General features: G+C 41.9%; 1 protein-coding gene across 1 annotated transcript; it reads right to left on the bottom strand.

Annotated features, from left to right (window-relative positions):
* Window positions 1-6,542: 6,542 nt before the first annotated feature.
* Window positions 6,543-26,138, bottom strand: LOC139411930 (apoptosis-inducing factor 3-like). The gene is made up of 19 exons (XM_071158691.1): window positions 26,003-26,138; window positions 21,397-21,616; window positions 18,084-18,193; window positions 16,291-16,400; window positions 16,139-16,183; window positions 15,947-16,040; window positions 13,548-13,660; window positions 12,936-13,022; window positions 12,573-12,664; window positions 12,311-12,441; window positions 11,978-12,093; window positions 11,143-11,214; window positions 10,583-10,646; window positions 10,114-10,190; window positions 9,698-9,815; window positions 9,454-9,552; window positions 8,883-8,994; window positions 8,569-8,673; window positions 6,543-6,641 (listed from the first exon to the last, which is right to left on the bottom strand). The coding sequence occupies exons 1-19, from the start codon at window positions 26,031-26,033 to the stop codon at window positions 6,602-6,604; spliced, it is 1,836 nt and encodes a 611-aa protein (XP_071014792.1). The 5' UTR covers window positions 26,034-26,138; the 3' UTR covers window positions 6,543-6,601.
* Window positions 26,139-26,826: the final 688 nt, after the last annotated feature.

Genomic DNA, 26,826 nt, shown 5'->3' on the forward strand with positions numbered 1-26,826 from the left:
ATTTTAAAATTATAAGAAAGGAAGACGTTCCAAACCAAATAGTGTTTGTTTTGTGTGTTTTTTTTGTTTGTTTCCCTGAGTGTGTGTGTGTATTGACAAAATATTTATATTATGTACAGACGATGGACACTAATTTTGGTAATATGTGTTGTCAACAACAGTGATATCTTAAGCATGATACTAGTATAAGATATTAGGTCTCCCATGTTCTCAAGTAGTAATTTGGCAGACGCTTCAGTATCAGTTCTATTAAAAAGCACAAATACCATAACTACTCTCCGGGGAAGTGGGTATCACTACCTTGGAAAATTGTTAACATTGGCTTATATTAAAACCATGAGTGAGGAAATCTGAAACTCTGAACACCATTGAGAGAGGCGCAGAAATAACCATTGTAGAAGAGGTCAACTATAGCAAAGCCATAGAGTCACTTGAAGAAGCGCAAGAGCATTCTACCAATTCGGCTCAAATATGGGGAAAAAATCTAATCATGGATAAAATTGAGCAGCATTTCCCTGCTGACAGAAAATTCCAATTTAATAAAGTATTCAGAGATGCTATTGTGAATTGGTACAATTATATGAAAGAAAAATCCAAAGCTCAATACACCAGCGTTTTGATGTTAGCATTCTATCAACAAAAAAATAAAAAGCAATAAAACCAAGATTAGTATATGTACTCTGTATAACTGCACTATTTGTGAATTAAATTGAGTATGTAGTGTGCTTATTGGTCTTAAGATACAAATTCAATGATTTCATTCATTATGACAGATGTTAAGAAAATGTTGAGCAATGTTTTAAAGGTATAACTTTTAAAATAAGTTACGTTATGTTGGATGACAATTGGCTAGTTATGCTATCCTTATGAACCGCATAGCATATTATTACAGCAGTATGAACCAGTAATATATGTTCGCTAGCTACCTAATGTTAGTTGGCTACTAATACATCAAACTAGCTAGTATATTAACTATATGCTATCTAACTACCCAACGGTTATTGACTTGATTGTTCACGTCATTCTTAACTTAACTAAATGGTATAGTTGTAATTTGGGTGTCTCTAGTCTATTTTACCATTACCTTGTGGGATACAATTATTTCCTTATGGAGTTATGAAAAGTTGTAATTCTAATTAGATTTGTTTTTCTAATTCATTTAATTTTGATTTAACAGGCAGTGATGTTGTTTTAATTACCGGTCTCCTGGGGCCTTTTGGTAAATATGCAACTAGATTTTCTTCACACGCCTGCCTGAAAAAGGGAAAAAGCTATGTTGGTAATGGTTGACAGTTATTCCAAATGGATTGAAGTTTTTCACATCTCGAGTGATATGTGTATTGTTTTCGCCCACCTCTAGTTTTATATGAAGAAGTGTATTGCTGTTGTTGTTGTTTGTTTGTTGCTGTCTTGCTTCCATAACAAATCTCATCAAATTGGGTCTGCTGTATGGTCGGGATGTCTCCCTAAGGATTGGCCCTCTAACTCCCTGACCCTGTAACTTTACAGTGAGATCGCCAAGATGATAGAGAAGTATAAGCCAATTTGCGGGAAAATGGTTTAAACTGTGTATTCTTTATTCTCTTTGAGATTTGTTTTAGAAATCTGTATAAATAATATTGGTAGTAGTAATAATTTGTCATACAGTGAATGATTTGTCTGGATTTCCTGAATCAGAAATGCCCTTAACTAAACTGTTGTGCTGGTCTGTCCTCTCTTGAGGTTATGGCGAAGGTGACCACAGATGGTATCTAGATTACCTTGACTAACCTGTACCCCAGCACATTGACTCGGTACCAGTACCCCCTGTATATAGCCTCGTCATTGTTATGTACATTTGTGCTACTTTATGATTTTATTTTAATTGTCATTTTTTAAACTTTAGTTTATTTAGTAAATATTTTATTAACTCTATTTCTTTAACTGCATTGTTGGTTAAGGGCTTGTAAATAAGCATTTCACCTATTGTATTCGGTGCATGTGAAGAATAAAATTGGATTTGATTTGAAATAGGCATTTTAACGTCAGATTTAGGCGATGGCAACTTGTGGAATAGACACCGGCTGGAATGCGGTTTTAACCAATCAGCATTCAGGATTAGATCCACCCGTTGTATAATTTTTTTATATACAGTGCATTCTGAAGCATTCAGACACCTCGACTTTTTCCACATTGTGTTACATTACAGACTTGTTCTAAAAAAATTTTTTTTTTAAATTCCTCATCAATCTACACACAATACCTCATAACGACAAAGAAAAAACAGGTTTCGAATTTTTTGCAAGTTTATACAAATTAAAAAACAGCACTAATGTCACGAACAAGCTCATAGCCCTTAACAAAGAGGGAGACAACCCGGAGATAATGAATAACAAAAATATATTTATTGAATAAAATAAACTATGGTGTGTGTGTAGTCATTAATCAGTAGTGTAAGTAAGTAGTTGCTTGCATACATGGTGATAATGAAAGGTGTTTAGAGGTGCCAAAACAAAGAACACAAAGAAACACAAAGAGCCAAAATCCAACAGCGTGTCTGCATTGAGAGAGTCTATATTGAATGAATGGGGGAAGGTGTATTTATCCCCGGGACACACCTGAGCTCCGCCCACCAAAATCATATTAAGGCAAAAAAGAGCAAAGAGAAAGAATTCGGCAGACAGAGTGGGAGGGTCATCTGTAGCAGGGCAGAAATTTGACTTACTGACTTGTTGGAAAGGTAGCATCCTATGACGGTGCCACATTGAAAGCCACTGTGCTCTTCAGTACGGGCCACTCTACTGCCAATGTTTGTCTATAGCAATTGCATGGCTATGTGCTTGAGTTTAAACACCTGCCAGCAACAGGTGTGGCTGAAGTAGCCGAATGCACTTATTTTTGAAGGGGTGTCCACATACTTTTGTATGTGTAGTGTAATCCTCAGGCATGACATGTGCTACTGTGTACATGTCATCTGTATACCATTCTCAACCTATTCCTACAGGGGAAACTATACAAGGAGTATCTCGCGCTGCGTGTGGCTGAATTTGACTTCTGATATTGGGGGGGACTGCCCTCTTCAATTCAAATCACAAACCAATGGGATTCAAGTCAGAGGACTGAGATTGCCATTCAAAATGTAGATTTTGTGGTCAATTATCAGTTTTTTGTGGATTTTGATGTGTGCTTGCGGTTATTGTCTCGCTAGAAGATCCACTTGCAGCCAGTGTCAGCCTCCTGGCAGAGGCAACCAGGTAATTTTTTAAATGTATTTATATGAGATCACAGCACCGCCTGGATTTTGATAAATGGTATTGGCACTTGGATTGGAACTGGTGCTATGGTCAGATGACATGAAAATAGAGCTCTTTGGCCATGCACACCAGTGGTGGTTTTGGTGTTGAAAAACAGAAGCATCTGCAGAAAAGTACATCATACCCACAGTAACTGTCACGCCCTGGCCTTAGTTATCTTTGTTTTCTTTATTATTTTGGTTAGGTCAGGGTGTGACATGGGGGATTTATGTGTTTTGTCTGGTCTAGGGGTTTTGTATGTTTATGGGGCTGTCCCTTTCTAGGTAGTTTTGTATGTCTATGGTTGCCTAGATTGGTTCTCAATTAGAGGCAGGTGTTTATCGTGGTCTCTGATTGGGAACCATATTTAGGCAGCCATGTTCTTTGGGTATTTTGTGGGTGGTTGTCTTCTGTCTTTGTGTCATTGCACCAGATAGGACTGTTTCGGTTTTCACTTTTGTTGTTTTGTATTTTGTAGTGTTCTCGTTTATCGTCGATATTAAAGATGTTGAACACTAACCACGCTGCATTTTGGTCCTCCTCTCCTTCAGCGGAAGAAAGCCGTTACAGTAACATGGTGGTAGATCTTTGCTGTTATTGGGCTATTTTGCTTCAACTGGTCCTGGGGCCTTTGTTAAGGTCAACGGTAGTGATGGGAGAAAAAATGTATACAGTTACATATTATTGTTATTAATTTGACAATTTATTGTATCATATTGTTTTTTTAATATTGCAATAATATTTTTGCGCTTGTTGGTTGTACCTTTGCCAAAACTCCAGTATTTTTCATCCATAGCTTGTCCTCCATCTTTTTAAATAGGGAGACAATTTGTTTTCAGCACTTTTATTTCTATGACTAATCAAAACTCAGCAGACAGATGGCAAGCAATATGATTGGAACATCGAATCGCAATACATATAGAATCATGAGAAGCGCAGTACATATGGTATCGGCACCTAAGGAATGTTATAATATCGTATCACGAGGTCTCTGGAAATTCCCAGTTCTACTCAATGGCATCATGAACTACCAAGTACCATGACATTTTAGCCAAAAACCTGGTTGCTTCTGCCAGGAGGCTGAAACTTGGCCCCAAGTGGATCTTCCAGCAAGACAATGACTCCAAGCACAAATCAAAATCCAGAAATAAATGGTTAATTGACCACAAAAATAAACATTTTCCAATGGCATTCTCAGTCTCCGGACTTGAACCCCATTGAAAACCTGTGTTTTGAATTGAAGAGTACAGTCCATAAGCGCAGACAAAGGATATCAAGGATCTGGAAAGATTATGTATGGAGGAATGGTCTAAGCTCACTCCAAACATGTTCTCCAATCTCATAAAACATTTTAGAAAAAGGCTCAGATTCATTATCCTCGCAAGGAGAGGGTGCTAGATTATTAAAAACTGGTGCCAATAATTATGGACCCCACTGCACATGTAGCTTTAATTCCAAAACATGCAGAGTAGTACAGAAAAAAATAGTTGAAGACTTTTATTTCAAAGTTTCTATTAATAAAAATACCATTCTAATCTTCCCTGTATGAAGAATATGTTTTTAAAACCTCTGGGCTTAAATATTTTGGAATCTTCAACATGCCAAAATAGAGATGGAAATGCTTTCTCCTCTACACATCTAAGGGAATTATAAACAAGTTCTGAAAACAAGACCTCTTCAAATACAGAGAACTAACATATGGTAAGAAAATAAAAGAAACAAATGAATGTGTTTGCAATGGGACCAATCCCAATGTGACCAGGCCTCAAACCTCAGTTCCCTGAGTTAGTAACAAAGAGCATTCATAGGTGACAACTACCAAAAATAGCCTTCAGCAACTATGACATGACCATATCTAAAAGAACAACAGTCATTTACCTTTTAGAAAGCACAGACATGTTATTCTATTGCGCAAGCATGAACATAGATTAAAGTACATTTCAATTCCTCAATCTACGAGCCACCAATAAATAGAGGTACATTGTCATCCTTAAAGGAGTGATTTTTTTGTGTGTGTGTGTGTGTGTGTGTGTGTGTGTGTGTGTGTGTGTGTGTGTGTGTGTGTGTGTGTGTGTGTGTGTGTGTGTGTGTGTGTGTGTGTGTGTGTGTGTGTGTGTGTGTGTGTGTGTGTGTGTGTGTGTGTGTGTGTGTGTGTGTGTGTGTCTACTCAGGGGTAGACGTAGCATAGTACATGTAAATCCGGAACACTCCAATTAGTATGATATGTTTCGTATGGTATGTATTAATTTGTGGATGTCAAATTACAATTTGTATGATATGTTATGAATTGCAATTCATGCAATATGTTACGAATTGCAGTTTGTACAATATGCTACAAATTTTTCAAAATGCATGATATGTTACGAATTCCAATTTGTTATTGTTAACATTAGCTAGGTGGCTAGTTGGCTAATGTTAATGTTAGCTGGGTGTCTAACGTTAGCTAAGGTTAAGGTTAGGGTTGGGTGTTATGTTACGTGGTTAATGTTAGGGCTAGGGGAAGGGTTAGCTAACATGCAAAGTAGCTAAAAAGTAGTAAGTACTTGTAAAGTTGCTAAATTGCTAAACGCGTTATACTTAACGTACATAACATATCATACTAATTTGAATATCCCAGATTTACATGTACTATGTTATGTCTAGTCTATAAGACCAGGCTGTTTGCATGGCTTTGAGGCAAACATTGTGCAGTTAAGGGTCAAAATGCAAAGCTGACAAATCTAAGCATTGTTTTTATGTGGCTTTTATAGGTAACAATGTCTTTGCTTCTATGAGTTGGGGCTGAACAATCTATTAGAAATCCTGTTATTTCAACTACCAGATATGCTGTACATTGCCTGTTTTAGCCCACATGATCATACTTAACCAGATTAGTTTCATCTCAACCTTAGAAAACTACCGTTTAAAACTGTTTTGTTTACAGTGTATTGAGAATTATAACTATATACAAAAAAATTTACAAAAAAATTCAATACCCCTATCTGGCCCCTTATAAAAAAGTGTACAGCACAGAGACTGCATCCAGGATTGCTTCACTGTGAAGTAGCATTAGGACACAGATCTTCCATTACGGTATTGGAGCATGTTAACACCATATATGGTTCATGCTTTTGGTAAGATTACTGTATGTACAGCCTATCACCGTGGAGGTTCACTGTAGAACCGTCTCAGTCTCGATTCCAGGGGAGCAACTCCAACAGTCCCAGACACGGGTCTTCTGCTGTATGTCTACAGTATGGCACAGCATCTCATCAGCACCACAAGTGTCCATAGTTAGTGTCCAACAGACCCCAGATGCACGGTGAGCCTGAGATGTAGAGGCTCGCTCACTACGACCCTTTGTCTATCAACCAAGACATGTCCCCTGTCCTGCAATGCGGAGGAAACAAACCAACAAAAAACATCACTCAGAGTGCATATTATGCAGTTTAGACAATAATTATCTGGATAATGTAGTATATGCTCTGAACAACAGAAAACAAAAGTGTAAAACTGGAAGTGAACTAAACCGGGTGGTTCGAGACCTGAATGCTGATTGGCTGACAGCCGTAGTATATATATATATATATATATATTTATTTATATATATATTTTTTTATTTCCCCTTTATTTAACCAGGTAAGCTAGTTGAGAATAAGTTCTCATTTACAACTGCGACCTGGCCAAGATAAAGCAAAGCAGTGTGACACAAACAACAACACAGAGTTACACATGGAATAAACAAGCATACAATAGAAAACAAATTCTATATACAGTGTGTGCAAATGGCGTGAGGAGGTAAGGCAATAAATAGGCCGTAGTAGCGAAGTAGTTACAATTTAGAAAATGAACACTGGAGTGATAGATGAGCAGATGGTGATGTGCAAGTAGAAATACTGGTGTGCAAAAGAGCAGAAAAGTAAATAAAAACAATATAGGTATGAGGTAGGTAGATTGGGTGGGCTATTTACAGATGGGCTATGTACAGCTGCAGCGATCGGTTGGTTAGCTGCTCAGTTAGCTGATGTTTAAAGTTAGTAAGGGAAATATAAGTCTCCAGATTCAGCGATTTTTGCAATTCGTTCCAGTCATTGGCAGCAGAGAACTGGAAGGAAAGGCGGCCAAAGGACGTGTTGGCTTTGGGGATGACCAGTGAGATTTACCTGCTGGAGCGCGTGCTACGGGTGGGTGTTGTTATTGTGACCAGTGAGCTGAGATAAGGCTGAGCTTTTCCTAGCAAAGACTCCTCAGGGGTTTGTGGTATATGGCCAATATACCACAGCTAAGGGCTGTATCCAGGCACCCCACGTTGCGTAAGAACACCCCTTAGCCGTGGTATATTGGCCATATACCATACCCCCTCATTCCTTATTGCTTAATTATAGCAGAAGCATGTTGAGGCTGATTATTGTGTGTTCTGACAGAGCGTTTCACACACAGCCGTATCGTATAGCGTTTCATGAAGGGATTTATTTAGATTAATTTGTATATATTTTTTAGGAGCTATATCAGCTTTAATATTGCAGATACAGTATATTGTGGGTTCTATCAATGTAATTGTCTGCACATGAAGGGATTGTTAGTGGAGACTGAGATTAAGAAAGACATCTTAGCTTTCTTAGTTTTCGTAGTTGCGTTGTCGGGTTAACAGCCTTCATTGTATGAATGGACATTTAAAAATGAAGGATCTACATTAGAGAAAGTAATATATTGTTTACAGCACAGATGTCAAATTCATTCCATGGAGGGACGAGAGTCTACGGGTTTTCGCTCCTTCCTTGTACTTGATTGATGAATTAAGGTCACTGATTAGTAAGGTACTCCCCACACCTGGTTGTCTAGGGCCGCATTGAAAGCAAAAAACTCAAACCTGCTAACCTGAGACTAGGCCCTCCATGGAATTAGTTTGACACCCCTGGTTTACAGTAAAGCATTACAGTACTGTATCTTAAAGGGAAAATCCACAAAAAAACGTATTATATCATCATGATGATGTGGCAAGTGACAATTTGCTTTTTGAAAGCCCTATATTTTGAAAATTTGATCGCTGACATGCGTTGTATCAACAGTGGACTAATGACATTTAAAAAAATGTAATACATAAAACTTTCCTTCAAGCAAACTGACAGACACCCACTGGTAAATATGTGAACCCTCTTCTACTTATTAACATTGGAAAAGTCTATCACTGTTATCACTTATCATGTGTTAACATTTATAGAGGTCAGTGTTTGTTCATAGTGAGCCTCGGAAAATGTAAAGAACATAACCTCATTGTCACCCAGACCCAACTGAAGACCAATAGACATGCACTTACTCCACATCTCGCTTTCTAATCATCTTTCCAGACCTTAAGACCTCTGCCACACGGGAAACAATGGGGTCATAGTTCATGCTGGCCACGGCAACCACCTCCTCACCCCTATAGGTAGGAGAGATTAACCAGATAACTTTTAGGGAAAACTCTAGGATTACTAGAGTTTAGTCTGTTGTAAGGATAAACACTCCTGGATTATATAAGAACAAACAAAACATGACAAAAACAAAACAGAGGATTTACTTTACAAAACAACATGAGCCGATGGCTGAATGCATCTTAGTAGATATCCACAATTGTTATTGGACACATACCTGGTATAAAATGCCACAAACTTCAGCTCGTCCACGTCTCCTTGGATGATGACGTCATCAAAGCCATCCCCGTAACCTTGGTAATAGAATAAAAGCACTTTCTTAAGTAGGTCTGTAAAAAGAGTAAACACACCATCACAGCACCACCACAACACCCATTATGATGGCATACTTCTGAATCCTATGATGACTGAAAACCCTCAGTGTCTGACTTCACAGCTAGGTGGCAGTACTGGATCTACAATCTCAACAGAGACATTTGGAGTAGAGCAATTTTGGTAGTAGTCTTACCAACACACTATTTTAAGATTACTTCCCAAACAATTCACACAGTACATAAACAAAACTTGTATAACTTGTGTGTGAAAAAGTTTCCAATGTTTCAGTGGGCTAGACTGTGCATGGTGCTGGCAACCCCATGGTGGAGGTTTGGATACATGCACAGGCCACATATAATGAATGGATGTGTCACTGTCCATTTTGACAGTTCTGCCATGTGCTTCGGATATAATCTGCTGAATGACCCTACCGGTATTAAATGATATTACTTGTGGAGTGAGGCTTTGTTTACCTGCATAGCGTAGGCTTTTCCCAAACATGGCCGACCAGAAATAGGGCACTGTTTTGATCTCAGTGGGTCTTCCCATCATGCCAAGTGCTGCTGCTCTCCCTGCCAATCCCAAACAAACAGAAAAGGTCCCATAAAAACCAATATCCAGCCCCAGACATGCAGCTGAGTGTTTGACACCTTAGGGAAAAACTCACACTTTAACACATTACTCTGTAATACTTAGCCCTTAAAAATGAACCCTTACCATGCACATGGGCCATTTGCCAGTGTGGGATGTTCACCTTCTTATTGCTCCGCCCCGGAAAAGGAAACGTCACAATGTCTCCTCCGGCAAAGACACCATCAACGTTGGTCTGCATTGTCTGAGGGATAGAGGGTTATCCAGAAGAATACAGGAGCCAATGTGGAAATCAGGAGGATCTCTTACTTGTAGACAAGCCACCTGACAAATTAGAGGATAACTGCAATTTTCCCTGTCAGGAAAAACTCTGGTCTCTAGCTCTGCAAATAACACAGTAACACTTGTACATTGCAATAGAGTGGCACTGAAATTAATTGTTTCTATGAACTGATTGCATTTGAAATTAAATTAGTACATTCAAAGTATTTGTGTGTTATTATAATTGTTGTGCATACAGTGCCGTGTGTTGTAGTTTCTACCTTGTTGACGGGGACGAAACCCTTGGAATCCATGTGAACTCCACTCTGTTTCAGGAAGCCAGTGGCTGGGCCTGACCCTGCAGGGGTCCCACATAGATAGAGTCCACCATTAATTCACCACCGGGAAGCAGAGTAACAATGGCTATTGTAAGCCAGAAGAGGACTGGCCACCCCTCAGAGCCTGGTTCCTCTCTAAGTTTCTTCCTAGGTTCCTGCCTTTCTAGGGAGGTTTTCCTAGCCATCGTGCTTCTACATCTGCATTGCTTGCTGTTTGGGGTTTTAGGCTGGGTTTCTGTATAGCACTTTGTGACATTGGCTGATGTAAAATGGGCTTTATAAATACATTTAATTGACTGAGTGTGAGTTGGATCAACTCTACTACACTCCTGCACCACCACTGATAGAAGTGTTTGCTAAAGTGGAGGCTATTGCTGAACGAGCATTCGTGTCTCTGAGCTGGCTGCCTCACCTGTGCCAATGACACACACGTCCGCCCTTAGTACTTTCCCACTCTTCAGAACCACCTCTTTCAACTGTGGAACATAAAAACAACATTGACAAAAACAGTGAGGCAACACACATTATATTACCAATAGATTACCCTCAGTTCTACTACTTCCTTTCCTGACTACAAAGTTCAGATATTTTTTGCACAACCAGTATTGTCAAGTCTTTTTTACTGAGCCACACTCCAAATGGAGGCTGTAATTGGTAGTAATCTTGGCTGCTTGTCCTTTCTTTTTGTTGGCACACTGTGGTGCATCGGGGTCAGTCACACCCATTCATCAGCATTCAATGGCTGCATCCCCATTCTCCACCCTTCTCCCCAATTGTATCGTTGCACACTTCCCATCATGGATTTGTGTAATCATTCGCAGAGGGAGTTTCCACCATGGTGAAATCAATAACGGAAGTGTGCATGGTAGAGAATCTGGGCGAAGCCTAAAAGTGGGCTTGACTGGCCAGCAGAGAGAAGGAAGGAGAGAGCCATCTGTGCATGTTATGTTGTTTCTCTCACTTTCGGAATACCTGTCCATCATGGCCAAGCATCTCCGATACCTCGTTCAACATGTAGAACTTCACCCTGTTTGTCTCAAACAGCTGAAAAGTCAGTCAGACAAACAGGCAGACACAGGCAGACAGACAGGCAGACACGGTGAGAGAGAGAGAGAGAGAGAGAGAGAGAGAGAGAGAGAGAGAGAGAGAGAGAGAGAGAAAAGATAGCACTGGGTTAAGGTTCAAAGGTCAAAACTACTTCTCAAAAAGTTTAGCTTTTTGTTAAGTTTAGCCTAAATTGTGTTCAGCTACAAATATACTTATTTTTTTATTTTTATCTCCCATATGCCTGTTATTAATGCCGATGGTTAATTGGCGGGTAGGCAGTAACGCTTCTTATGAATACTTTCTTAATAATGGATTATAAACACATTATGCATTACAAGGTATGACTGTATCGACAGTCTCCCTCTGCCTTATCTTAACAGCAGGGAACATGCAGTGTTACCATGCTGAGACCCTATCATGCTGAGATCCTACACACACACACACACACACACACACACACACACACACACACACACACACACACACACACACACACACACACACACACACACACACACACAGTATAATCTCCCATGAAAAAACAGGACTCGTGGACAATATCGATCTGATTGTCTAAATAAGTGCATGAGCACCGATAAGAATATACTCCAAATATTCCCTTGTGGCGCCTGGTGAATTGAGCCCAATGAACATGATTCACATTTAAATTATACGTTTCTCTGAGTAGAAATGCAGATTAAGCTGTTCTAGAGGTAGTAGGGCTGACACAGAGCCTGATTTCTCAGGGGTGGGTCCCTACCTTCATTATGGCTTTCCCTACTTTCTCCCCCAGAGCTTTCCGGAAAGGGATTGCTTCTATCCCAATGATGGAGACAGAGTGGGCCTTGTCGGTGAGAGCAGCAGCCACCTCCATACCTAATGCAGAGAATACAGAAGATTACACATGCACACATTTACAGATAGATGTGCTACAATTACAGTAGTACTATCAAAACAAAGGTTCCAAACAACTGTTCGACAAAGTACAACTTAATGTAGTCTTCCTAAACCCTTTAAGGCTTATAGATCAACATTCCTTTGAAAAGGGAATATGTGACTGTTTTATCTACTGCATGCCTGTCATCTCTCTCACCAACAAATGATGTTCCCACAATCACAGCATTCTTGTTGTTGGCCAGCCTCGCTACGCTGTTAGCATCTTCAGGGGTTCGGAGGTGAAACACATTCCTAACGTCCTGGCCTTTGTAGTTCATCAGCTTGGGTCTTACAATAGACAAAATATGGGTATATCAGTGTCTACAGAACAATGAGTCACAACTGGTCATATCAACAAGAAGATAATTGAATTCCATTTATTTGCATTCAACCAAAGACAATTTACGGTTACTCCTCACTTGCTTCCTGTGGCAATGAAAAGCTTCCTGTATTCCATCCTAGAGTCGTCTTGAAAAGTCACAGCCCTCGTCTTGACGTCCACTGCCACAGCCTATTGACATCCAAACATCCCAGTTAGAAAGAGAACATAGGGCCAGGGTGTCACCAAGGGAATCCATACCCCTTCATTGCCGCTCTGAGACCAGTGTCGTGTTCAGTAGGGCACACTAACAAAAGTTTGCAACGGAAAAAACTAAAATGTTCTTGGAAGAAGTTCGACCAGGTAGCAACTCCCTGTTTCAATCTGTTTGAAAACTGCCCACTGAACACAGCCCAGATGTGGATTCAAACTTAGCCAATATAATCAGTGTTTCAGGTCTTACCTCCTTCTCCGTGAGCAACTCGATGTCGTGGGCTTGGAGGAAGTCTATGGAGCGTAGCCGGAGCTGCTCTGCTGTGCTCTCTAAGGACTGAGGGGGAGATGGTTAGTTACACCGCACCACAGCACAGTACACCACAGGTTGGAGATTATGTGGTGAGGTTTGTTAAGTTGAAATGTTATTGGTGACATTCAGTGAAGAAATGACACTTTTACGATGCTAATGCAACATACATTTTTTTGGTTTCATTTTTAACATGATCACAATTTGAAACTCAAGGTCAGCAAACCATTTTCTCATAGATATCATGGCCAAATTTCTACATTGGCTGGGACAAATATTATCCCAAGATTACAGACTAAAGATGGGTTCAAGATGGGTTAATAATACTAGCAATAACACAATGGGAAGTATTTTGGAGCATGAAATGTCTGGGAAGAATTTTCAATCTGCTACGAAATACAGCAGGGCATAACTGGTAGTCCTTCATCAGCAATTTCAACACTGTTTGTATCCAGAAGAATAGTCAACTTAAAGAACCCTCATGGTCACTAAGTCCTTATGGAGATATTCCTTTTACCATCTCTGTGGTATGCTCTGGATCTCTGTACAAACCTTACTCAGTTTAGGCCTGTCATAGGGTGGGTGTTTGTCCATGGTGCACATGACAATGCGATCAGTGAAGCCTTCCTGTCGCAATGTCTCAGCGCACACCAGCCCTGCTGGACCTGGAGACACAAGACACTTGTTTAATGTCTACATAGGATCTTAGATCCTTGCTATCCAAACTGAATCCAAGCTCCCTTTACCATAACTATTGAGTGAAACAATAGTAGTGAATTGGAGCGTGGATTGAGTTTGGCATACCAGACAATGTTAGAGCGTTGTGAACATAAACAAAACACTTTGAAGCATGTTAAAACTAAGAGCATACAGTTGAAACGTGTACTGTAGTACAAATACACTATGAACTAACATCCGTGTTGCTGCAATAGTTTTTGGGAGCTGCTGTCATCTATCCTTTTTTTGGAATACTCAGGACCTACAGTGCCTTGCGAAAGTATTCGGCCCCCTTGAACTTTGCGACCTTTTGCCACATTTCAGGCTTCAAACATAAAGATATAAAACTGTATTGTTTTGTGAAGAATCAACAACAAGTGGGACACAATCATGAAGTGGAACAACATTTATTGGATATTTCAAACTTTATTAACAAATCAAAAACTGAAAAATTGGGCGTGCAAAATTATTCAGCCCCTTTACTTTCAGTGCAGCAAACTCTCTCCAGAAGTTCAGTGAGGATCTCTGAATGATCCAATGTTGACCTAAATGACTAATGATGATAAATACAATCCACCTGTGTGTAATCAAGTCTCCGTATAAATGCACCTGCACTGTGATAGTCTCAGAGGTCCGTTAAAAGCGCAGAGAGCATCATGAAGAACAAGGAACACACCAGGCAGGTCCGAGATACTGTTGCGAAGAAGTTTAAAGCCGGATTTGGATACAAAAAGATTTCCCAAGCTTTAAACATCCCAAGGAGCACTGTGCAAGCGATAATATTGAAATGGAAGGAGTATCAGACCACTGCAAATCTACCAAGACCTGGCCGTCCCTCTAAACTTTCAGCTCATACAAGGAGAAGACTGATCAGAGATGCAGCCAAGATGATGATCCATGAAGCCCATGATCACTCTGGATGAACTGCAGAGATCTACAGCTGAGGTGGGAGACTCTGTCCATAGGACAACAATCAGTCGTATATTGCGCAAATCTGGCCTTTATGGAAGAGTGGCAAGAAGAAAGCCATTTCTTAAAGATATCCATAAAAAGTGTTGTTTAAAGTTTGCCACAAGCCACCTGGGAGACACACCAAACATGTGGAAGAAGGTGCTCTGGTCAGATGAAACCAAAATTGAACTTTTTGGCAACAATGCAAAACGTTATGTTTGGCGTAAAAGCAACACAGCTGAACACACCATCCCCACTGTCAAACATGGTGGTGGCAGCATCATGGTTTGGGCCTGCTTTTCTTCAGCAGGGACAGGGAAGATGGTTAAAATTGATGGGAAGATGGATGGAGCCAAATACAGGACCATTCTGGAAGAAAACCTGATGGAGTCTGCAAAAGACCTGAGACTGGGACGGAGATTTGTCTTCCAACAAGACAATGATCCAAAACATAAAGCAAAATCTACAATGGAATGGTTCAAAAATAAACATATCCAGGTGTTAGAATGGCCAAGTCAAAGTCCAGACCTGAATCCAATCGAGAATCTGTGGAAAGAACTGAAAACTGCTGTTCACAAATGCTCTCCATCCAACCTCACTGAGCTCGAGCTGTTTTGCAAGGAGGAATGGGAAAACATTTCAGACTCTCGATGTGCAAAACTGATAGAGACATACCCCAAGCGACTTACAGCTGTAATCGCAGCAAAAGGTGGCGCTACAAAATATTAACTTAAGGGGGCTGAATAATTTTGCACGCCCAATTTTTCAGTTTTTGATTTGTTAAAAAAGTTTGAAATATCCAATAAATGTCGTTCCACTTCATGATTGTGTCCCACTTGTTGTTGATTCTTCACAAAAAAATACAGTTTTATATCTTTATGTTTGAAGCCTGAAATGTGGCAAAAGGTCGCAAAGTTCAAGGGGGCCGAATACTTTCGCAAGGCACTGTATACTGAACTGAAAATATACTGTATGGTTCAAGTCCTAGTCGATAGTTTGAACATAAATAAACAGACTTCTATTTAACAGCGGTGCGTCCAGGAATGGAACTTAAGTATTTTGGGCACTGGCCAGCCGGGCTAGTAGACTGACATTTTTTACTAGCCGGGTTGAAAATTTGTGTCATGCGATATTTGAAAAGGCAAAATGTCAGTTTCCGGCGTGCAAGTTGAACACATTTTCTTCTAGCCTGGTCTGAAAACTACTAACCACGGGCTAGCGGGCTAGCTTAATTTCCATCCTTGAGTGTGTGAGTGTAAGGAGATGCTCAACGGCCAACTCACCTGATCCAACGATAAGGACCTGGCTGAAGCCAGTGCTGGAGTTAACTGCTGAACATCGGGCCATTGCTTTTGACCTCTTCTGTGACTGAAGATCCTGGAAGAAAGAAATGTTTGCCAGGCCACAGGTCATCAAAGGGGGATCAGTTGATTTAGCACAATGATCTATTCTAAGTAGTCCCAGAGTGTCTTTACCTGTTTGTTAGCACGAATTATCACTTTGTCCTTTTCAACTCGGACCTGAAGCAAACAGACATGAGCGATGTGTACACGGTTTTGACGATGCTTAGAGAGAATGTGAAGGCAGGGAATGTGAATGGCATTGCGAACTGAACGAGGAAGGTCACCTGGAAGGTGGGCAGGCTGTCAAGCCCAGGAAATTCCTCAATGTCTCCTGTAACGATGTTGAAACAAGCTCCATGCCAGGGGCAACGCACGTGGCCTTTGGACAAAATACCTGCAACACACAACGATATACAGTACCAGTCAAATGTTTTGACACACCTACTCATTCAAGGATTTTTCCTTATTTTTTACTATTTTCTACATTGTAGAATAGTGAAGACATCAACAATATGAAATAACACGCAAGGAATCATGAAATAACCAAAAAAGTGTTAAACAAATCAAAATATATATTATATTTAAGATGTTTTCAATGTAGCCACCCTTTGGTCTTGATGTCAGCTTTGCACACTCTTGTCATTCTCTCAACCAGCTTCATGAGGTAGTCACCTGGAATGCATTTCAATTAACAGGTACCGTGTTAAAGGTTAATTTGTGGAATTTCTTTCCTTCTTAATGCATTTGAGCCAATCAGTTGTGTAGTGACAAGGTAGGGGTGGTATACAGAAGATAGCCCTATTTGGTAAAAGACCAAGTCCATATTATGGCAAAAAGATCTCAAATAAGCAAAGAGAAACAACAGTCCATCCGTACTTTAAGACATGAAGGTCAGTCACATTTTCAGTCAACCTGGAAAATGCGAAGAACTTTAAAGGTTTCTTCAAGTGCGGTCGCAAAAACCATCGAGCCAATCATGAAACTGGCTCATGAAGACCGCCACAGGAAAGGAAGACCCAGAGTTACCTCTGCTGCAGAGGATACGTTTCTTCAAAGTTACCAGCCTCAGAAATTGCAGCCCAAATAAATGCTTCTCAGTGTTCAAGTAACAGACACATTTCAACAACAACTGTTCAGAGGAGACTGAATGAATCAGACCTTCATGGTCGAATTGCTGCAAAGAAACCACCCAAAGGACACCAATAAGAAGAAGAGACTTGCTTGGGCCAAGTCTGTCCTTTGGTCTGATGAGTCCGAATTTGATATTTTTGGTTCCAAACACTGTGTCTTTGTCAGACGATGAGTAGGTGAGTAGATGAACTCCGCATGTGTGGTTCCCACCGTGACGCATGGAGGAGGAGGTGTGATGGTGTGGGGGTACTTTGCTGGTGACACTGTATGTGATTTAATTAGAATTCAAGGCACATTTAACCAGCATGGCTACCACAGCATTCTGCAGCTATACTCCATCCCATCTGGTTTGCGCTTAGTGGAACTATTATTTGTTTTTGAACAGGACAATGACCCAACACACCTCCAGGTTGTGTAAGGGCTATTTGGCCATGAAGGAAAGTGATGGAGTGCTGCATCAGATGACCTGGCCTTCACAATCACCTGACCTCAACCCAGTGGAGATGGTTTTGGATGAGTTGGACTGCAGAGTGAAGGAAAAGCAGCTAACATGTGCTCAGCATATGTGGGAACTCCTTCAAGACTGTTGGAAAAGCATTCCAGATGAAGCTGGTTGAGAGAATGCCAAGAGTGTGCAAAGCTGTCATCAAGGCAAAGGGAGGCTACTTTGAAGAATCTAAAATCTAAAATATATTTTGATCTGTTTAATACTTTTCTTGGTTACTACATGATTCCATATATGTTATTTCATAGTTTTGATGTCTTCACTATTATGCTACATACAATAGAAAATAGAAAACTACAGAAAAACCCTTGAATGAGTAGGTGTGTCCAAACTTTTGACTGGTACTGTACATCCCATTGTATCACTCACCAAGACAGCAAAAATATGAATTTTCATACCAATATTCCACAAAAAAAGAAAACAATGCAGAACGGGACTCACCTTTGACCAGTGGTGCCCCATAATGCGGGCACTTGTGCCCCATTGCAGAAAACTCTCCATGTTCTTTAATGAGCAGCGCTCTGCCACTTCCCAAATCAACCTCTCTCATCCTAAACAGGAATAAGTGCACACACAGACACACACACACACGAACGCACGCACACACACAGGAAGGGACAAAAATTGTGAGGCAAGGGGAAATAATGACAGGTTCCAGCCATACAAATTTCAGTATTCAGACCCCTTGACTTTTTTCACATTTTGTTACGTTACAGCCTTATTCCAAAATGGATTAAATTGTTTGTTCTAATTAATCCACAATATCCCTTGATGACAAAGCAAAAACAGGTGTTTGAAATTGTTGCAAATTTATTAAAATAAAAAAATCTGAAATATCACATTTACATGAGTAAATTCAGACCCATTTACTCAGTACTTTCTTAAAGCTCCTTTGGCAGAGATTACAGCCTCAAGTCTTTTTGGGTATGACGCTACAAGCTTAGCACACTTGTATTTGGGGAGTTTCTCATGTTTTTCTCTACAGATCCTCTCAAGCTCTGTCAGGTTGGATGGGGAGGGTCGCTGCACAGCCATTTTCAGGTCTCTCCAGCTATTGTCAGGTCACTCTCTGATAACTGAACTAAATGCCTACCGCCCCGTAGCACTCACTTCTGTCATCGTGAAGTGCTTTGAGAGACTAGTCAAGGATCATAACACCACTATCTTACCGGCCACCCAAGACCCACTTCAGTGTGCATACCGCCCCAACAGGTCCACAGACGATGCAATAGCTATCACACTGCCCTATCCTATCTGGACAAGAGGAATACCTATGTAAGAATGCTGTTCATTGACTACAGCTCAGCATTCAACACCATAGTACCCTCCAAGCTCATCATTAAGCTGGAGTCACTGGGTCACAACCCTGCCCTGTGCAATTGGGTCTTGGACTTTCTGACGGGCCGCCCCCAGGTGGTGAAGGTAGTAAACAACACCTCCACTTTGTTGACCCTCAACACTGGGGTCCCACAAGGGTGCGTACTCAGCCCCCTCCTGTACTCCCTGTTCACCCATGACTGCGTGGCCATGCACGCCTCCAACTCAATCATCAAGTTTGCAGACGACACAACAGTAGTGAGCTTGATTACCAACAATGACGAGACAGCCTACAGGGAGGAGGTGAGGGCACTCGGAGTGTGGTGTTAAGAAAACAACCTCTAACTCAACGTCAACAAAACAAAGGAGATGATCGTGGACTTCAGGAAATAGCAGAGGGAGCACCCTCCTATCCATGTCGAAGGGACAGCAGTGGAGAAGGTGGAAAGTTTTAAGTTCCTCGGCGTACACATCACAGACAAACTGAAAAGGTCCACCCACACAGACAGTGTGGTGAAGAAGGCACAACAGCGCCTCTTCAACCTCAGGAGGCTGAAAAAATGGGCTTGTAACCCAAAACTATGACTAACTTTTACAGATGCACAATCGAGAGCATCCTGTCGGGCAGTATCACAGCCTGGTACGGCAACTGCAACGCCCTCAACCGCAAGGCTCTCCAGAGGGTGGTGCGGTCTGCACAAGGAATCACCCAGGGCAACTACCTGCCCTCCATGACACCTATAGTACCCAATGTTACAGGAAGGCAAAAAAGATCATCAAGGACAACAACCACTCGAGTCACTGCCTGTGCCTGTTCACACCACTACCATCCAGAAGGTGAGCTCAGTGCAGGTGCATCAAAGCTGGTACCAAGAGACTGAGGAACAGCTTCTATCTCAAGGCCATCAGACTGCTAAACAGCAATCACTAACTCAGAGAGGCTGCTGCCTACATGGAGACCCAATCATTGGCCACTTGAATAATAAATGGATCACTCGTCACTTTAAATAATGGCACTTTAATAATGTTTACATATCTTACATTACTCATATTATATATATACTGTATTCTATACCATCTATTGCACCTTGCCTATGCTGCTCGGCCATCGCTCATCCATATATTTATATGTACATATTCTCATTCACCCCTTTTAGATTTGTGTGTATTAGGTAGTTGTTGGGGAATTGTTAGATTACTTGTTAGATATTACTGCACTGTCGGAACTAGAAGCACAAGCATTTCGCTACACTTCTATTAACATCTGCTAACCATGTGTATGTGACCAATAAAATTTGATTTGATTTTGATTCGATTTCAGATGTTCGATTCGCCCCAGTTTTAGGTCATGAGCGCTCTGGAGTAGGTTTTCATCGAGGATCTCTCTGTACTTTCCTCCATTCATCTTTCCCTCAATCCTGACTAGTCTCCTAGTCACTGCCACTGAAAATCATCCCCACAGCATGATGCTGCCACCTCCATGCTTCACCATAGGGATGGTGCCAGGTTTCCTCCAGATGTGACACTTGGCATTCAGGCCAAAGAATTCAATCTTGGTTTCATGAGATCAGAGAATCTTGTTTCTCATGGTCTGAGAGTCTTTAGGTGCCTTTTGGCAAACTCCAAGCAGGCTGTCATGTGTCTTTTAGTGAGGAGTGGCTTCCGTCTGGCCACTCTACCATGATGGCCTGATTGATGGAGTGATGATGAGATGGTTGTCCTTCTGGAAGGTTCTCCCATCTCCACAGAGGAACTCTGGAGCTCTGTCAGGTTCTTGTTCACCTCCCTGACCAAGGCCCTTCTCTCCCGATTGCTCAGTTTGGCTGGCAGGACAGATCTATGAAGAGTCGTTGTGGTTCCAAACCTCTTCCATTTAAGAATGATGGAGGCCACTCTGTTCTTGGGGACCTTCAACGCTGCAGAAATATTTTGGTACCCTTCCCCAGGTCTGTGCCTCAACACAATCCTGTCTCGGAGTTCTATGGACAATTCCTTCAACCTCATGGCTTGATTTTTGCTCTGATATGCACTGTCAACTATGGGACCTTACAGTATATAGACAGGTGTGCGCCTTTCCAAATCATGTCCAATCAATTGAATTTACCACTGGTGGACTTCAATCATGTTGTAGAAACATCTCAAGGATGATCAATAGAAACTGGATCCACCAAAACTGGATGAGCTCAATTTCGAGTCTCATAGCAAAGGGTCTGAATACTCATGTAAATAAGGTATTTCTGTTCATTTTTAACACTTTTTTAAAAAAATCTAAAAACCTGTTTTCGCATTTTCATTATGGGGTATTGTTTGTAGATTGATAAGGAAAAACATTTTGATCAATTTTAGAATAAAGCTGTAACGTAACAAAATGTGGAAAAAGTCAACGAGAGTGAATACTTTTCGAATGCACTGTACATTGTCTTTTGTTTGGCCTTACTGTCCATTTTCCAGGTCCTTGACATGACACACGGAGGCCTCCAGGTAATCACGGGGTTTGTAGAGCCTGAGGGGGGCGGCAGCGGCGGAGTCCTCATCGGAGCAGTGTTCCAGTGCTCCGTTGGGTCTGCAGTCAGAAAAGGGGCTCGCCTTTCCATTGGCGGACTTCACACCTGGATCCTTTTCTTTGCCCAGAAGGGTTAGCTCCACCTTCACCTCAACTGCAGGACACAGACCCCAGACCATTAGCAAAACTGCAGGACACAGACCACAGTCCAGTAGCAATACTGCAGAACATAAACCACAGACCATTAGCAAAACTGCAGGACACAGACCACAGACCAGTAGCAATACTGCAGAACACAAACCACAGACCAGTAGCAATACTGCAGAACACAAACCACAGACCATTAGCAAAACTGCAGGACACAAACCACAGACCATTAGCAAAACTGCAGAATACAGACCACTGATGTTTGCCCAGTCACCTCCATTTAAAAAAAATGTATTCCCTTGTTTTTAGTTCACAACTTTTACCCATCATCCTCCTCAACTTTAAGTCACCAGCAGCCACTGATACTCATATAAATGTTTCCTTTGATTGCAGCGCTCAGCGTCAGACTCCCCACCGAGAAGAGTTCTACATCGAATGGAACTGACATGACCATGAAAATACTTTATGAGATTAAAAAAAAAACATGGGGCAAATTTACTGTGGCAATCTTGAGAGCTTTATAGCATATATTTAGGATCACTACACCATGCATTTGATATTTGCTGAAATAACACACATACACAAGGACAAGCCTAAGTGGATGTTTGGGTTTATTTGTTGTGAGGCGCCCTGAGGCATTTGATGACATCTGATAAGTTGCCTCTGGTGTTTGTATTTCTGCATTTGAAGAGGTGGTTGTGCAGCCCGTTTTCACTGCAGCCAGATTTATCTCTTCGGCAGTAGAAATGTGCTGACCCTCCGGTTCCTACACGATAATCTGGCTGGAATTTTGACCTGCTGAGCGAGTCTTAATTAAAATCAATGGAAAATCATGACTGCAATCACAGGAGAGGAAAGGGGGAGAGGCATCCATCCCCAGACTCATATGGGATCTTCAACTAGGACCTTATGTAAGAGAATTCACATTGTGTATTTGATTTGTTATAGGGATATTTTAAATTTTGATATTCTCTTTTCTTTTGATTCTCAGATCATAAAATCACATCCACTGACCAGGGCAATTCTGAATCCATAAATTGATAGCTTACTCAACCATATGCTCCATGCTGAAGTCAGAATGTTGATTGATGTATAGTGAGCTCCAAGTATTGGGACAGTGACACATTTGTTGTTGTTTTGGCTCTAGTCTCCCTGTTTTAGGGGACCAAATACTAAACTTTTGACTACTTTAATACACATATAACTGAATTTGGCCCAATACTTTCGGTCCCTTAAAATGGGGGGACTATGTACAAAAATGTATGTAATTTCGAAACGGTTCACCCAATATGGAAGGAAATACCCTCAAATGAAACCTTACAGTCTGCACTTTAACCTCCCAGCCATTGTATAATCTCAAATTCAAAGTGCTGGAGTAAAGAGCCAAAACAACAAAACATGTGTCACTGTCACAATACTTTTGGAGCTCACTGTATATATAAAATGAAGAGAGGCATGATAATTGCACAGTAATGAATTAATTCAATAATTTGTTAATTCATTGAATCTAAAGTAAGCAGCACCACCCATTCATGTACATGAGCATTTTTTTTTTAAAATCATCATTAAAAAAGCATAAAGTGTACATTTTGGTTCACCTCACCTTCTCCTGGGCAGGGGTTTATTTGTCAATGACTTGTAAACTATGTGAGATGACTCGGTCCTAAAAACCTATTACTTCTTTGTCCACAATGTGTAGTTGCTCTTACTTTTGTACTGTATATTACATGTACAAAGTGTAATTTTACATTCATACACACTGCTAAAAAACAAAGCTGATGTGTGGTTCTATATAGCACCATTTCTTCTAGAAATGCAAGCTTCTTTGTTTTTGGATTATTCCTGCCTAGTTAAGGGATCAATCTCTCCACTGAGATTGTCCAATGCACCAAAGAGCAATACGATTTATTGACAGCAAAACTGAGTGAATTGTACACCTCAGGAGAAACATACTTGTCAAGTGAGGAAGAGATACTCCTGCTGCATTCTCTCACTTTGCCATATGTTATCACTTCATCCCCTCTCTCACACACTCATTCCCCGTTATTTTCTCCCTTCTGTTTTCCCATTCAGAGGCATCATGTGCTTAATCCTTTTGAGTGGGCACTGATGGCTTTGTAATAGTCATAGTCTTAGAAACTATTTTGGGTTTACTTGACTCTATGTTGCTAAACTATTTTATTGGATCAAATTGAGTAGTCAGCTGCCACTAACATGTAGGGATCATGTAAAATGTAATGGTCAAATTAGGTACCAATCTGCTTTTCACCGACTGCAGAAACTCACAGTGTGCATCAATGTTTTGACTAAGCCCACGCTTTTCAGAAATGTTCAGTATCTACTTCATGTAGTTGCTTTATGATTTCAATTTTTCTCTGGATTTTCCCTAACCCTAACCCTAACCCTTAACTTAGCGCTAGGTACAGTTTAAGTAATTACAATACTTTTTACATTGTACTTACAGGAATACTTACACAGTAATGATGGTGTGATATTGTATTCTACATTAAAAACATGTATTTATCTAACATTGTGTAAAAGTTTTTGTCTGGTTTAGTTTCTCAACTATACTGGTATTCATCACTGCTGTGTCCAAGGTTCCGTTCAGGGTCCCACTTGTTTCTTAAAGACTAATTAGACATTTTACAGTGAGGGGCCTCTGTTCCATCGCAGCACCCTCTAAAGTTGCCCCTATAGAACTGGAGACAAGCTCCCTATCCCCTCCACTTTATTCATACTAGCTGCCAGTATGGTATTGCAGTGGTTGTTTTTGTGAAAATTATGTTTATTTTTTATTTATTTTTAAACTGCTCTCCATAAGAGCTAAAGCACTATTAAGTCAAAGCTTTAGGAGCAAGCAAAGATATAAAATACGTAATGTGCTTGATTACAGCACCTACCACAGCCTTCAACAAGCTGACTGCATTGCAACAGTGATATGTTTGCTTTGAAACAGTTATACGTTGTGCCATACGTTTAAAACTCAAATTTGACTATGTAATCCTCTTGAAGGCAATGCCATTGAGAGCATTAAAATTCCTCCTCCACAAATCGCCATGCTACAAAGGCAGTCAGGAGAGGGGTTTGTATGACCTATATACTGTATAGCTGGCGAACAAATGCCAATTATTCCAGGATTTGGAAAGGGGTAGGACAGACGGAAGGAGAACAGGAAGTAGGGCGGAGGGTAGGACAGAGGGAAGGAGGACGGGGGTAGGACGGAGAGGAGGAGAATGGGGGTAGGACGTAGGGAAGGAGAACAGAGGGTAGGACGGAGGGAAGGAGAACAGAGGGTAGGATGGAGGAAAGGAGAACAGAGGGTAGGACGGAGGGAAGGAGAACAGGGGTAGGACGGAGGGAAGGAGAACGGGGGGTAGGACGGAGAGAAGGAGAACGGGGGGGTAGGACGGAGAGGAGGAGAACGGGGGGGTAGGATGGAGGGAAGGAGAACGGGGGGTAGGATGGAGGGAAGGAGAACGGGGGGTAGGACGGAGAGGAGGAGAACGGGGGGGTAGGACAGAGGGAAGGAGAACAGGGGGGTTGGACGGAGGGAAGGAGAACGGGGGGTAGGACAGAGGGAAGGAGAACGGGGGGGTAGGACGGAGAGGAGGAGAACGGGGGGGTAGGATGGAGGGAAGGAGAACGGGGGGTAGGACGGGGGGTAGGACGGAGAGGAGGAGAACGGGGGGGGGGGGTAGGACGGAGGGAAGGAGAACGGGGGGGTTGGACGTAGGGAAGGAGAACAGAGGGTAGGACGGAGGGAAGGAGAACAGAGGGTAGGACAGAGGAAAGGAGAACAGAGGGTAGGACGGAGGGAAGGAGAACAGAGGGTAGGATGGAGGGAAGGAGAACAGGGGTAGGACGGAGGGAAGGAGAACGGAGGGGTAGGACGGAGAGGAGGAGAACAGGGGTAGGAAGGAGGGAAGGAGAACGGGGGTAGGACGGAGGGAAGGAGAACAGAGGGTAGGACGTAGGGAAGGAGAACGGGGGGGCAGGACGGAGGGAAGGAGAACAGTGGGGTAGGACGGAGAGGAGGAGAACGGGGGGGTAGGACGGAGGGAAGGAGAACGGGGGGTAGGATGGAGGGAAGGAGAACGGGGGGTAGGATGGAGGGAAGGAGAACGGGGGGTAGGAGGAGAGGAGGAGAACGGGGGGGGTAGGACGGAGAGGAGGAGAACAGGGGTAGGATGGAGGGAAGGAGAACGGGGGGTAGGACGGAGAGGAGGAGAACGGGGGGGGGGGTAGGACGGAGAGGAGGAGAACAGGGGTAGGACGGAGAGGAGGAGAACGGGGGTAGGACGGAGAGTAGGAGAATGGGGGTAGGACGGAGATGAGGAGGACGGGGGTAGGACGGAGGGAAGAAGAACAGTGGGTTGGTGGAGATAGTGTTCACCTGGCTTGCTTTTGGAGAGGCATCCTCCCATTATGGGCCCAGGGTAGATCCAGGAGGCCTGGCTGGAGGAAGCCCAGGGGATGTGAGGAAGAGACGGGGTCAGATCCTGGGGTTGGGCTGCTGGGTCGGGAGGTAACCACGACAGTGTTGAAACGGGGGTATCAGTATGTGCAGGTGCAGATCCAGGTCAGCCATTGTAGACATCAGCTCTCCCACATCACCACCTGGGAGAAGGAAGAGTGAACAAAGCTGAGTGGCTGAAAAGCCCAGTGGAGGCTGGTCGAGGGAGAAATTGGGAGATTACAAAAGCCCAACCATCAAACAGCACCACTACACCAACCTGGACTTAACGTAGTAAATGTAAATTAGTATGATATGTTACGTTTCATATGGTATGCATTCATTTGTGGATGTCCATCTTCCATTTCATATGATATGTTACAAATTGCACTTCATACAATAAGTAATAAATTCCAACTCGTACAATATGTTACAAATTTGGCAAACCTATGATATGTTAGGAATTCCAATTTGTTGTCGGTGGCTAGGTGGCTAACGCTAACGTTAGCTAAATTTACCAATAAGCTAAAATGAACACACAACCTTTGGGTTACTAAACGTTCACGTTATAACCTCACCCATCCACCCCAACCAACCACCCTACTTTTGTTTTTGCCTTAAGTAACCTTCTGTCTTATGCAGCCATACCAAACGTGACATGTCATAATAATTTTACGTCTATTCTATGAGACCAGGCTGACTACACAGTTCTAAAAGTTTCTCACATGACTACTTGTGTTTTTTAGAGTTCCTCTGTATAGAGT

The sequence above is a fragment of the Oncorhynchus clarkii genome, chromosome 6 (genome assembly GCF_045791955.1).
Source record: "Oncorhynchus clarkii lewisi isolate Uvic-CL-2024 chromosome 6, UVic_Ocla_1.0, whole genome shotgun sequence".
Lineage (NCBI taxonomy): Eukaryota > Metazoa > Chordata > Actinopteri > Salmoniformes > Salmonidae > Oncorhynchus > Oncorhynchus clarkii.

Bases quoted from the DNA above. Each gene is read 5' to 3' on its own strand.
- LOC139411930 (XM_071158691.1), bottom strand. From the start codon at position 26,033: ATGGGAGGATGCCTCTCCAAAAGCAAGCCAG. The intron at 11,215-11,977 runs GTAGGGACCCAC...CTGACTTTTCAG, and splicing joins TAGGGAAAGCCATAATGAAG to CTGTTTGAGACAAACAGGGT. The intron at 8,995-9,453 runs GTAAACAAAGCC...CTCTTTTTACAG, and splicing joins GAAAAGCCTACGCTATGCAG to ACCTACTTAAGAAAGTGCTT.